Raw genomic sequence first — 13,537 nt, 5'->3', positions numbered from 1 at the left:
GGAATAAGCTAATAATGGTATAAGCAAATAAGCTAATTTCCCAAAAAAGTTGGCGTGTTCCTTTAACACTGTCCCATTAAGAGTCACAATCAGAGGTTAACACTGTCCCGTTAAGAGTCACAATCAGAGGTTAACACTGTCCCATTATAAGTCACAATCAGAGGTTAACACTGTCCCATTATAAGTCACAGTCAGAGGTTAACACTGTCCCATTATGAGTCACAATCGGAGGTTAACACTGTCCCATTATAAGTCACAATCAGAGGTTAACACTGTCCCATTAAGAGTCACAATCAGAGGTTAACACTGTCCCATTAAGAGTCACAATCAGAGGTTAACACTGTCCCATTATGAGTCATAATCGGAGGTTAACACTGTCCCATTATAAGTCACAATCAGAGGTTAACACTGTCCCATTATAAGTCACAATCAGAGGTTAACACTGTCCCGTTAAGAGTCACACTCAGAGGTTAACACTGTCCCATTATAAGTCACAATCAGAGGTTAACACTGTCCCATTATAAGTCACAATCAGAGGTTAACACTGTCCCATTAAGAGTCACAATCAGAGGTTAACACTGTCCCGTTAAGAGTCACACTCAGAGGTTAACACTGTCCCATTATAAGTCACAATCAGAGGTTAACACTGTCCCATTATAAGTCACAATCAGAGGTTAACACTGTCCCATTAAGAGTCACAATCAGAGGTTAACACTGTCCCATTATAAGTCACAATCAGAGGTCCCACCAGCGGTGAGAAGATACACTTAACATGATGTTCCATCTGTAACTTTTTATTTTATTAGAATTTATTTTTAATAAACGTCAGTCACTAATTAATTAGTGCTGTAAGTCGTAGTGCTTTGATAATGGAGTAGGTTTGTTGTTGCACATGGACCCGTTCACTCTGAGTGTATTTCCCTACCATTAGGTAAAGAGCATCTCATGAAACTGGTCTGTATGACGGTACATCTTGTTATATAATAACAAAAGAAGAAGAATTTTTTTTTTTTATTTGGAGGCAGTGGTCTGTGCTCTCACTTTGCCAATGATTAATCTCTGGTCCGGTGACTCCTTACCGTCACGTCACCCAACGGCAATTTACACATATCTGCTTAAGACCCATAACTGTTACACACAAAAACTGGTAGCCTACCGTTTCTTTTTTTGTTGCCATTTTCATTTTTTTTTTACAATGTGTGTAGTGTTGCAACAATTCTGGTTTCAGGAAAGCCATGAAGCTGTTAAGAAATAAACATGTCCAACTTTCCCAGTAACATTTCCACTTCACTTTCATCTACAATCTTTTCTTATTCCCCCCCCCCCCCCCCCCATGTAATTAATTTTTTTCTTGAAAAGGTGCACTTTGCAGTTTCAGGGGAGGTTTACATTGCATTTGCATAACCAATTAGTGTGCAAAACATATACTCAGGGGTGTAAAAAGTACCCAGAAATTATACTTAAGTGAAAGTATGGGTACCGTGACCGTCTCAAAATCGTACTCAAGTAAAAGTCAAAGTATCTGGCTAAAAACACACTTGAGTAAAAGTCAAAAAGTCCTACTTTTAAATGTACTTAAGTACTAAAAAAGTAAAAGTACTTTTTTTTGGAAAGAGATAGACCAGGGGTCTCAAACTCATTCCATCGTGGGCCAAGTTTTCATTTTAACTATACATTGCACCAGGTGAGTTAGTTGAAGAGGTGAGCCAATTAGTGAAATCATCAGCTGGTGTTTATAATGGCTGGAATGAAACCAAGCAGACACTCTGCCCACAATGGAATGTGTTATGCGATAGACAATGCTGAAATGAAAGAACAGAGGACACTTTTTTTGCATAAAAATTATTTAATGCACTTCTCCATTAAAGGTAAACTAACATGGACGGCATTCACATCACAGCATGAATAATATCACAATATTAAAAACAGAATGGTGGTGTATCCTGAATAATATCACAATATTAACCACAGCATACTGGATTATCTTGAATAATATCACAACAATATTAAAGGCAGAATACTGGAGTACCCTGAATAATATCACAATATTAAAGACAGAATACTGGAGTATCCTGAATAATATCACAATATTAAAGACAGAATACTGGAGTACCCTGAATAATATCACAATATTAAAGACAGAATACTGGAGTACCCTGAATAATATCACAATATTAAAGGCAGAATACTGGAGTACCCTGAATAATATCACAATATTAAAGACAGAATACTGGAGTACCCTGAATAATATCACGATATTAAAGACAGAATACTGGAGTACCCTGAATAATATCACAATATTAAAGACAGAATACTGGAGTACCCTGAATAATATCACAATATTAAAGACAGAATACTGGAGTACCCTGAATAATATCACAATATTAAAGACAGAATACTGGAGTACCCTGAATAATATCACAATATTAACCACAGCATAATGCGGATATGACTGTCTATTCTTCTGATAGCAGGTGTTTAATCAAAGATCCCTGCTTTCTAGTGTTGCACAAGGACCAATCAGCATGGGTATGGGCGTTTTCATTTTCCATTGATGGGGATTTGATTGTCTGTTTACCTGCAGTCGCAGGATTAATAACGTTAACGTTAGTTCGGCCAGATAAACAATTAAAATATACTAATTAAAATGGTTGGACCTGTGAGATTTGTACTTTGTAGGTCTGCATGTTAAATGTAAGGAGTAAAAAGTATGTTTTTTTTCTCTGAAATGTAATGGAGTAAAAGTACAAAGTATACAAACCTAATAATACCGGGCCCCGTTCCATGTACGTGGTTCAACTAAGTCGATCAACATGTCCATTATCCAGCTTCAGTTAACCCGATGTTCAAAGCCGGGATTTTCCTGTTTCACAAAGGAGGATTCAGTCTCGTTAACTCAAGCCAGACTTGAGAGTCAGGCTCAAGTCAGGCTAGATGCGCGCTCCCGTTTTAGGTGGAAAGCCAGCACGTATCGATGGCAGAGACCCTGATTCTCAACGGCATTGATTGATTAATTGATTTAAGACTTTATTGACAGATTGCAATAGGCTCAATCGCCTCGCCGACAAGTTAAATGCGTTATCTATAGGCTAATTCTAAGTCCCTCATTACCTCAATCAATCAGATTATATTTCTTTAAACTTGCCTGCTGGATTGAATAATCAAATGAGATCTTGCTAGCGAAAATTATTAGTTAACTGTTATACAGAATTACGATACGGCTCTCTTACCCATTGATTGATGTATAGTCAATCTTTTACTTATCTTCTCTGTGGTGTAACGGGTTCTTCTTTTGACTTTCACACGGACGACCGGGGTTCAAGGCCCTAGTCTTTTCCTTCTTTTTGCAATATAGGAATAATTCAATTTGGTGCACGTTGAGAGCTATATAAAGAATGACATCCTCAATGCATGTAGATTTATAATATTTTAACTTAAAACCAGGCTACTTTGGCGTATAATCATTAATATTATATTCAAAAAAATCATATTGGAAACACGGGGATTTGAACCCCGGTCGCTGAACTGGCAGGGATGAGCACTACCGCTGGGCCACTGGGCCAGATGGGATAAATTCATTGTTTATACATTAATGAACGAGAGACCCGTGTTTAGAATATCCGTTGTTTTGAATGAAGTTTATCTCTTTATCCTCATTCATTAATGTGACGTCAACGGCTCATTCAATTTCTCAAATCCGTCAAACAGCGCATCTCATCAGACATCTTAATCCCAGTTACAATTAAAATAACCACATCATGTGTACATCGCACGAGCGAGCGCCACCGTCGCCACGGTATATATAACGTGCATTATTTAGGACAAAGTGAATTTAATATCAGCATTTTGGGTCTATTTTACATTTCAAAAGCCCCCTCTGGAAGAATGGAGCACAAAAACGTAATTCAGAATGGTATAATGCAGATCGTAGACTGTGGGAATAGTTTCAGGAAACGGGCTGTCACTTCTTTGCGGGGGCGTGGCGATAGTTCAGGCTAACTTGAACTTGAACTCTGCTTTCGAGCAGGCTCAAACTTTTGGATATGTTGTCATGGTGATTTGGGAAATCCAGGTACATGAAATCGGAAAGTCAGGCTAACACAGTTAGCCTGATAAAGTTATCCGGCTAACTCGGTTATCCCGGTACATGGAACGGGGCCCTGGAGTAAAGTACAAATCCCCCAAAACAGTACTTAAGTATTGTAACAAAGTACAATTACTCAAGTACTTTACACCCCTGCATATACTTACTACTACATACATGTAATCCTTAGAAATATTGTATTTTATGCATGTTATGTCATCATGAATCAAAACAAAATCATTTTGAAGCACAGTGAAACCAAACCTCCTAGTTTGTAAACAAAATTGTGGGCCTTGCCATTGTAAACAACCGCAGTGAAATGGCAACTTTTCAGGGAGGTTTCTAGCTTCAAACAGTGCTCCGGCGGGGAATTTCCAATTTTCCTCTGACAGTTTGTGTATTCAGTTATGAAAACATACCATATAATTGTTTTCTATTCTCTTGAGTTTCCTATTTCTCTTTTAATAAGACAGTGGGGGATGCGGAGGGGGAGACAGTAGTTTGGGAGAAAAGGGAGAAACTAGTTCTGGTGGAATTTGATCCTACAGTAGTGATGCATGTGGTTCCAGAGATGGGGGGGGTTTCACCATAATGATTTTACATGACCCGTATAAAGCATCCCAAAATGATGTTGCAAAATGGTGCACATGAAAACAGCCCGATTAAATCACTCTTGTGTTTCCATCCAGCCTTTAACCCTTTCACTGCCACACTAGCAAAGGGTTAACCCTTTCACTGCGACAATACAGAAGGTTAACCCTTCCACTGCCACATGACAAATGGTTAACCCTTTCACTAACCTGTAGTGTGGTAGTGAAAGGGTTAACCTTCTGTAGTGTGGTAGTGAAAGGTTAACCTTCTGTAGTGTGGTAGTGAAAGGGTTCAAGACAATGAAATGGCATTCATAGAGACTCCATCGTCCGCATTGTGACGTATTTCCAGGTTTGGGGAGTTAACGGAATACAGTAAATTAGTTCATCAGGACAAATTTTTTTTAACTATTTCGATAGTAATAGAAAATAAATATGTAATCGGTTTACAGATACAATTATTAAAAATGGGTGTTCTTTTTCAGGACATAAAAAAATATTAAATGTTTTTACATTGTTATTATATTAAAAAATCAAAACAATGCAAATTTATTTTGCACATAATCTCAATCTCACACAACCAAAAACTCAGTTTGACAGTTATTCAGAGTAAATTAGTTTGAATAGGCCTACGTGATGACATTGAATCCTTGTGTTGTTAATTACAGCTCAATGAAGTGGTAAGGCAGCAGTCCCTATAAGACAAGCTCTTGCTATTTTTTCATCTACATCATTTCATGGAGCTCTAATTAACACAACACAAGGATTCAATGTCTCTGATGACATCACTGGCGGCCATATTCAAACTAATTTACTCTCAATTGTAAATGAATGTGAAACTAAATTAAAACTGTCAAACTAAATGAATGTGTGAAAAATGTGTTTGGATATGTGTGGGATTATGTGCAAAGATAAATCAGCATTGTTATTTTTGTGAAGTGCCCCTTTAACACCAACATGTACAGCACAAAAACATGCTTTTCTGTGAGAGAAAAAAAAGTCAAGACTCAAAAAGGTGATTATTTTTTTCAGTTTTTAATGACAAATATCAAGTATTTCAAGGCATTTGTAAACCAAGTGTTCACAAATTATTTTTTTTTGAACTTATGCTCCTCAGGAACACGAAGCGAGATGAGCTCGACCTTCAGAATACAGCTTCAGTCCATGAAATGAATACACCTTCAGATCAAAAACAGTCAAAGCAAAAAATCTACAGTCAACCTGAAGTCACGTGTGTCAGATTAGTTGTCCAGGCGTTTACTGTACAGTATAGGAACACACAGGGGAGCGAAGAGCTACACCTTCACACGAGACACACTGAGCTGGTTCTCACTCCTCCTGTGCTCTGGAATCGCTCTCCTGATTCTCTATCCTTCTCTCCAGAGGGCGCACTCCATTTGGTCACTCTGCCTGGCGGTCGGAGGGAGGTGCTGCTGCTATACGGTTGCTTAGCGTTGAGGTTCTTTCTTTACTTGTATCTGAAATGAGTGTTTCTTTACACGTCAACGAGGCAGGGTGACCCAACTTAATGATGCACTAAGAATTTGTGGATAATTTGAAAGCGAGGACTGTGTTGTTGTGTAGACTCAACAATGGAAACAAATTGCGTGGAATAAGCGTGTCGTTCAGTGGTCGATTTGAATGAGTGTTTTTTGAGCTCCTCATTCCATTGGGCCGGTGATAAGGGCTGCGTGAACTCAGCTGGTCAATTCCGTACTCGCACATAATTTAACTATCTCGAACCCCGCCCCCCTTTTCTCGACACTCCAATCACGACTGTCGCTTCCCTCTGGGACAAACAAACTGTGTGCGGTTGAGTCTACGGCCTGCGCTCCAAACTATTTAAAATCTTAAGTCGGTGCATCTTTTAACTTTATCAAGCTTCGGAGAGTAGAAGTACTCGTTTAATAAGATGGGTTTTGGCTTTCCAGTCATTAAGACAGGGGGCCTGTTCTGGGACGCCCTAGCAGAGTACTTCTGAAAGGCGTGGTAAACATTGGCCACCGAGAAGGGTAGAGAATCACTAGGATTTGGTGATAAGGGAATCCTGGGTGGTTTTATTTTATTTTATTTTATTTATTTTTTTATTATCAACCAATTCAAATTTAGTCCTCTTCACAAAAAAAATACAATGCACTAAAAACAACCCCACCACGTCACAAGGTGAACTCAACTTCCTATGAAAATACTGCTCTCAGGCACCGAGAAACAAATATACTGTTGTTTCCTTGTTTTAATTAAATTTTTTTAGGTTTTTTTTTTTTTAAGTCTTTATTTTTTGCTTTTGTTATTGGCTACAATGTTAAGGGTTAGTTCATAAATAGGCGTCTAACTAAGTGTGAGCTCGATAATATGAGTCATTTGCTCTGTCAATATTTACACAATGATCACTTAGGATTTAGGAATATGTCATTTGAGGTACTAATTTATGATAATACTAAGATTAAAACCATAATTTGGCATTATTCACACAATTACCATAATATGATCATCTTGCAGTATACCATGAAACTTGAGGACAGGTTAGCTTGTTAAAACTTAATCACTGCATGAAAAAATCCAAAAAGAAATCTCTAAGCAAACGTGTGATGGCTGTATGGTGATGAGTGTGTATTGATCTGAATCTTCCAAGATGGGGGGGTGGTGTAAATACGTATGCGTGATGATGGTGGCCTTGTGTTTAGAGAAGATAACCAAGGTTCAGAGGATTCAAACCCACCACAGGGTTCAAACCCACCATGAACAGACAATACAATGACGAGACAGAACCTGCATTCACCCTGAAGTCAACTCTCTGTTGTGTTCTTATATGCACTGTAGTATATTAAATATGTGCAGAAGAGACGTGCATAGTTCAGCTGGCTAAGATATACCACATAATTGCAACATCACATTTAGCTTTCGAATTTAGCTTACAACCTTTGCTACAGGTTGTCATATAATCTAAATAGTATATATATAAATGAGGTGAAATCCCCCAGATTCCATTTGGGCTTATAAAAAACCTGTGGCACAGATCTGATCTTCTGATTGGTTGTCTAAACAAACCACTCTTGTTTATTGAAATTAACTGTATGTATCCAAGTATGTACATGTATAATTACAGTACACCCTATATGTGTAGGTAGGTGTGTATGTGTACAGTATGTATTGACGTATGTGTTTCTGGATGTATATGTAATGCATGCCGGTCTTTAATTTCAAGATGAGAGCTAGTAGTGGTAAATTCAGGCGGGTATTTCACAAAGCAGGATTATAAACTTGGCATCTCATGTACCGTGTCCAATGGGCGGTTAAGGTGGAGTGTGAGGTCCAATGAGGTTAAGGTAGGGGTGGGGCTTATAAAAGAGATATCAAGTTTTTTTTAAATCCCATTATGCAGTTAGCCAGATGACTTTCCAAAAATATGAATAACTTATTATTTATTTGTATCTGGCTAACTCCTAATCCCTGCTTTGTTAAAATACCCTCCGGAGCAGTGATTAAATCTAACAATTAACCATTTTTAAACCAACAGTTTCGTAGTAGGCCTGCTTGCAGCAACATTCAATGGCCTTTTCATACAGGCAATTATCGTTCTGACCACCAGGGGACCCCAAATGCCCATGAATTGAATAATCGAAAAACAATGTAAGATTAGATTACTCGTCAATAAAACCGGGCTTCATTGTTTTACATGCTCGCTGCACTACTTCTTAAAAGCCTAAACGACTAATATTTAAGTACTATGTACATTCGATGACCAATACAATGGAGAGAAGCCATTACAATACAAAGCCAAAAAAAAACGATGCATCGTTGGACCGGTTGTTGATTGTTGTAATGTGTCTGGTAAAAAAAAAATCAAGGAATCTTAAAACGAATGGGGTCAGATTGGTTAAAGATACAGCAGGGTTCACATATTACTACAGTACTTATTCCCTCCAAGAAGAATCACATTTTTCTCTTTATTTTTTCTTCCGTTAGATCTTCTTGATTTCAGTTCCGAGTTGAGATCACATTTCTTTGGGACCTGCAGTAGCTTCAGCACATGATCTGAGACTAAGCGTCTTATTTCTGTCTCTTTTTCTTCTTCTTCTTCTTTCACTCATGTAACAGACGGTAGGCCTATATTTGCATACTGCGATGTGCAGCGTGTGCAGTGTCACGACAAACGAGATCATTCTAAGATGTTGGTAGAATACGTTAACGCACTGTGCCAGTGTGGTACCCGACAGCTTCGAGGTCATCCGTCTCGAGAAGGAAACAAACATCCCGTCTCTCTCTCCACATCACATGGCACTGCCCTTACCAATATTACCAGTATCGTGGTAGCTTGATGGTCATTTTAGATTTACCACGGTACGAGCTATTGTATAAATTAACCCTGGTACTGGTAAAAGTCATGTATGCACCTATTTTGTATTTAAATAATATCATGGTATAATCTAATTTAAACCACGACACCAATTTGTAACATCACGGTATTTCCTGAACACTACCGTCATGGTAATACGTTTTCTGGTAAGGATGACTAATTCCAGAAGATGAACATTGGATGAAGGTTATTCCCAAAATACAGGCGAGCACGACGACTACAAAGGTAAATACTGTCCATCATCATCAGAGTCGACTGAATCTGGCTATATTAGGTAGCTAGCTAGTTGGCCTGGTAGCTAGTCAGCCTGGTATAGCTAGCCGCCACACACTGGACTGGCCGAGACGGCCTGAGAGGCACTGTTAGGAGAAGAGAGGAGGGAGAGGGCCGGGGATCAATCTTGTGTCCGTGTCGCAGGACAACAAACATCGTCCGGTCTAAATCAGAGAACTACAACTCTGACAAGTATGAAACACGCAGTTCATAATGTACAACTGAGAGATGGGGCCCATAGGTTCACCTTCATAGTTGGGGGGGGGGGGGATTTGCTGCTCATGGCATTCAGCGAGCTGGATATGCTTGAACCAGGACCGTGGCGGTAGGTAGGTGGGAGTAGCACTGTTTTGTGAATTAATGTGGAGAAGAAAGGGGGGGGGGGGGCAGACGTGGAATACAGACAGTACTGAGGAGGGGGGAGCTGTACACGGGGACCTTGCATAGTACAGGTTGGTCAGTTGTGCTTAGACGCAGCATCGATCGAGTCATCTGTCCCCCACCAATCAGTACAGAGGAAATTATAATGCCCCGCCCCCCCCGTTTTTAGAGTAGCACCGTTGTGCGACTTCTTTGTTCTTTGTGTCCAAACCTTGAAACGGAGGTTTGACCCGTGGACGCAGCCGACACACAGGATCAGAAACAAGTCGGTGGGAGCAGTCTCCTATTTCCTTTTGACAACGATGGCCAGCCCTTCTTTTTTTTTTTACGAATGGGCAGACGTGCTCGTCAGTTCATTGGTGTCTCTGCCTGTCAATCAGAGCCTCAGAGCACCGCCCAGGTGTCTGATTGGTGTAAAGCAGACACCGTGTGGGGGGGCGCAGAAACCGGAACAGGAAGGCACGTGTCACAATTAACCCTAACCCTAACCCCTGGGAGGGGGAGGAGGGGGTGTGGCCTGTTTCTCAGACATGGGCAGAACCTCCGTGGTGATCGTGTGGCAGGAGGAGGGAAGGCGGGGTTATTGCTTTGTTGAGGGCGTCGCCGGGGCAACTGAGGCTGCTGTGGCCGCGGTTGAGCAGCAGGGGGGCGGTGGGCGGGTCGGGGCGGGCCTGGGGGATGAACACGGGGCAGGAGCGGGTGCGGGCGTGGCTCTTGTGGCCGCCGGCGTGGCAGATGAGCTCGCTGACGGTGCCCAGGGGCGGGAGGCGCTGCCGCCAGAGCTCCACGCGCTCCTCCTTGTGCTTGATGGAGTACCAGGTGAGGAAGATGAAGATGAAGCCCACGAGCTTGAGGCTGGCGGCCAGGCCGAAGTAGACGAAGCGGAAGGAGGTGACGTCGTACTCCCAGCAGGAGCCGTGCACGCCGCAGTCCTGCTGCCACAGCATGCAGGTGGTGTCGATCACGGCGCCGAAGTAGATGGGTGTCGGGATGTAGGCTGTGGGGGGGAGAGAGAGTCATTCATTTTTATTTATTCATCCATGGAATTGTTACAGTGCAACAGTTAGGGTTGGGCACCAAGAACCGGTTCTAATAGGAACCGGTTCGTAACTTCCGGTTCTGGAATTCTTAATTTCGATTATAATTTTTTTTTCTTTGTTAATTAATACCCTAGTTACAGTACAGCATGCAACCAAATTAAACTGTATCAAGTCAACTGACAATGTGAATAGTATGACATTTTTTTACAATTTTTCAAACAAATTTAAAATTCTCCTGCGAAATAAGCTGTGACCTGTTTTGACCTGCACCTCAAATAATCGGAATCGAGAATCGTTTAGAACAGGAATCGAAATGGAGAATCGGAACCGGAATAGTTCAAATCCAAACGATGCCCAACCGTACCAACAGTACATATAGTTCTTGAACAAGAAGGAGGGCTGCGGCGTCTTTGGGGTGTGAATCCAGTGTCTTTTTGAAGGTGCTCTTGGATGAGCGGAGCCAGTTGAATAAAAATAAGGAAGTTCCAGGCACGCTTCTTGTATATAAAAAAGGCTTTAATAAATAGCGTGGTTCATTGTAGAACCATTAAAAAAACACCAACATGTTTCAGCCTCTCTATCGGCCTTCTTCAGGGCATACCTACACATAGTACATATAGTTCATTTAACCCTTTCACTGCCACACTACAGAAGGTTAACCCTTTCACTATCACACTACCGACGGTGAAAGGGTTAACCTTCTGTGTATTGTCGCAGTGAAAAGGGTTAACCGTTTGGTAGTGCGGCAGTGAAAGGGTTAATATGATCCCCTAAATTCCATGGCCGAAAGGAACAGGAAAGAGAGAAAACTCTTATTGTACCTGCCCCCCTACACACACACACAGTACACTGATAGACTGTTGTTCATAGTGCAATGTTTACCAAATCAAACAACATGTACATACTTATTTTGCAGAAATGGAAACATCAACACAATTAAATTAACATGAATAAATACATTTTGTGTATCCATCAGTTAAATTGCATATTTACTGAGGTTCATTAAAGAGAGAAATCCTTTAATTTCAATCAAACTAAATCAGAGAGAGAGGATTTGTCCACAATCTTAAATCCATTTACAATTAAGTAATTTAGCCGATTTTTTTTATCCAAAGCAACTAACAAATTGTGTACAACAACAAGTCAGCAGGAGGGGTGCAGCTCAGCTAAGTGATATTGTTCGTCAAACAGTGTCAAACTGTTACACTCTGAGTGCATAGTAGTATAGATATATTAGCATAGTTAGTAATATAGGCATAGTAACATAGTAGTATAGACATACTGTAGTAGCAAAGTACATAATAGTAAGAGACAGTAAGAAGGTCTTTTTGTTTTTGTTCTCTCATATATTGATCGAAGAAGTGTGTTTTTAGTAGACAGCGGAAAATTGGGTGTGTTTCAGCTGTCCCGTCTGTAGTGGGACGTTTATTCCACCATCGTGAAGCGAGGACCGAGAATAGCGTGCTTCGCAAACCCTACCCTCTTTTATTGATCCTTCAATCACAACCTTTGCTATCCTCAGACAGTTGTGATTGGAGGATCAAGAAAAGAGGGCAGAATTTGAGAGAGGTCAATTTCCTATCTATCAGAGCATAGTCAAATTTGTTTTTGAAAATATATATGTATAGGACTATATGTATGTATCCTGTATGCATGCTCTGATTAAGGTCCAATAAACTGTAAGCTCAGATAAATATGAATGTCATGGACTGTGGAAGAGTGATCTCTTCTCTCTACACATTGCACCTCAGGACATTAGCATAGTTTTATTTCCAGATGAGCTGTGGTCGATAAGCCACAGAATCAAGCAAAATCACAAACTCTTCACCACAGTACAGCGATGCATTATTAAATCGCCATTATGCACAAATTAAATGGATGCCAGGAATGTGCAGTGTAACCGCAATACTGCCACGCTACCAGCAGGTGGCACTATATACATTTTGAATTAGACACGGGATACAATATTGACATGAAGCGTGCAATGCAGACACACAACAAGTGAATCTGACGCACACAGTCAGACTGAAGTAAACAAGTGCTGCCTGAAGGCTTGTTGTTCGAGTCATAATACATTATTTAGATCCTACCTCCACCCCAATAACACTAACTTGCACAAGACCCACGCGTACACACACTGAGGCATTCCTGAGGCGTTTCATGACAGTGGACATGAGAGTTATGTGTTCGCAGAATGATACAAAGAAGGCCAGTGGCGTGTCGGGGGGGCACCGCTCTCTAACCCCCGGGGCCGTTCTCTCCTCTCTGACTCACCACTTCAGCAGAAGTCCATTGCATTCCTGTCTCCGTTTTTTTTGGGCCAGTGGGGTGTTAAGCAGGGTGATAATGGCCTCGCTGTGTGCGGTGTGTAAATACTGTTAACTCACCGAGAGTTCGGAGCAGCACAAACTGCATGCCCAGAGCGAAGGGCCTCTCCTGTTCGTCCACAGACCTGAGGACACGGGACAGAGAGCGTGTCAGACTGGGTGAGGACCGGGGAGAGCAAGTCGAGTCTATTCATAGCTCACTCCTCTAAAGAGACGAGATAGATCCAAAGTGCTTCACGAGCAAGAATGACAACATCAACAAACAAACAAAAAAACAATAACAAAAAAGTGACAATGAAACCTTTTTCTTTTTAAAATTATTATTAATAATAATATATATATATTATATTAATCGTTTCTAGCAACATGGACAGAAAGACGGAAGGATAGATTGAAAGAAAGGACACACAAAACTGTAAAGCAGTGGTTCTCAAATTGGGGTCTGGGTACCCCCAGAGGTCCGAGAGGGGGTCCGTGAGGGGGTC

The 13,537-nt window shown here is 40.8% G+C and overlaps 2 protein-coding genes across 3 annotated transcripts in view; one reads left to right on the top strand and one right to left on the bottom strand.

Moving 5' to 3' along the window:
* Window positions 1-1,270, top strand: part of LOC311237685 (uncharacterized protein) — a 7,612-nt gene extending 6,342 nt beyond the window's left edge. The window contains exons 2-3 of one of the 2 annotated variants that reach the window (XR_014620300.1): window positions 1-95; window positions 130-1,270. The exon at window positions 1-95 is cut by the window's left edge and continues 2,242 nt beyond it. The gene's annotated coding sequence lies outside the window, so the exon portion shown is untranslated. The other variant, XM_084325655.1, reaches the window with a different exon arrangement.
* Window positions 1,271-10,086: 8,816 nt separating this feature from the next.
* Window positions 10,087-13,537, bottom strand: part of slco5a1 (solute carrier organic anion transporter family member 5A1) — a 122,565-nt gene continuing 119,114 nt past the window's right edge. The window contains exons 9-10 of the mRNA XM_084326450.1: window positions 13,113-13,177; window positions 10,087-10,682 (exon numbers count right to left, since the gene is read on the bottom strand). Of these exons, the coding sequence (XP_084182576.1) occupies window positions 10,210-10,682; window positions 13,113-13,177 (538 nt within the window). The 3' untranslated portion in view covers window positions 10,087-10,209. The remainder of the gene's footprint in view (window positions 10,683-13,112; window positions 13,178-13,537) is intronic.

The sequence above is a fragment of the Notolepis coatsorum genome, assembly GCF_963971535.1.
Source record: "Notolepis coatsorum genome assembly, chromosome: 12".
NCBI classification, from domain to species: domain Eukaryota; kingdom Metazoa; phylum Chordata; class Actinopteri; order Aulopiformes; family Paralepididae; genus Notolepis; species Notolepis coatsorum.
This window is presented reverse-complemented; position numbering and strand designations above follow the sequence as displayed.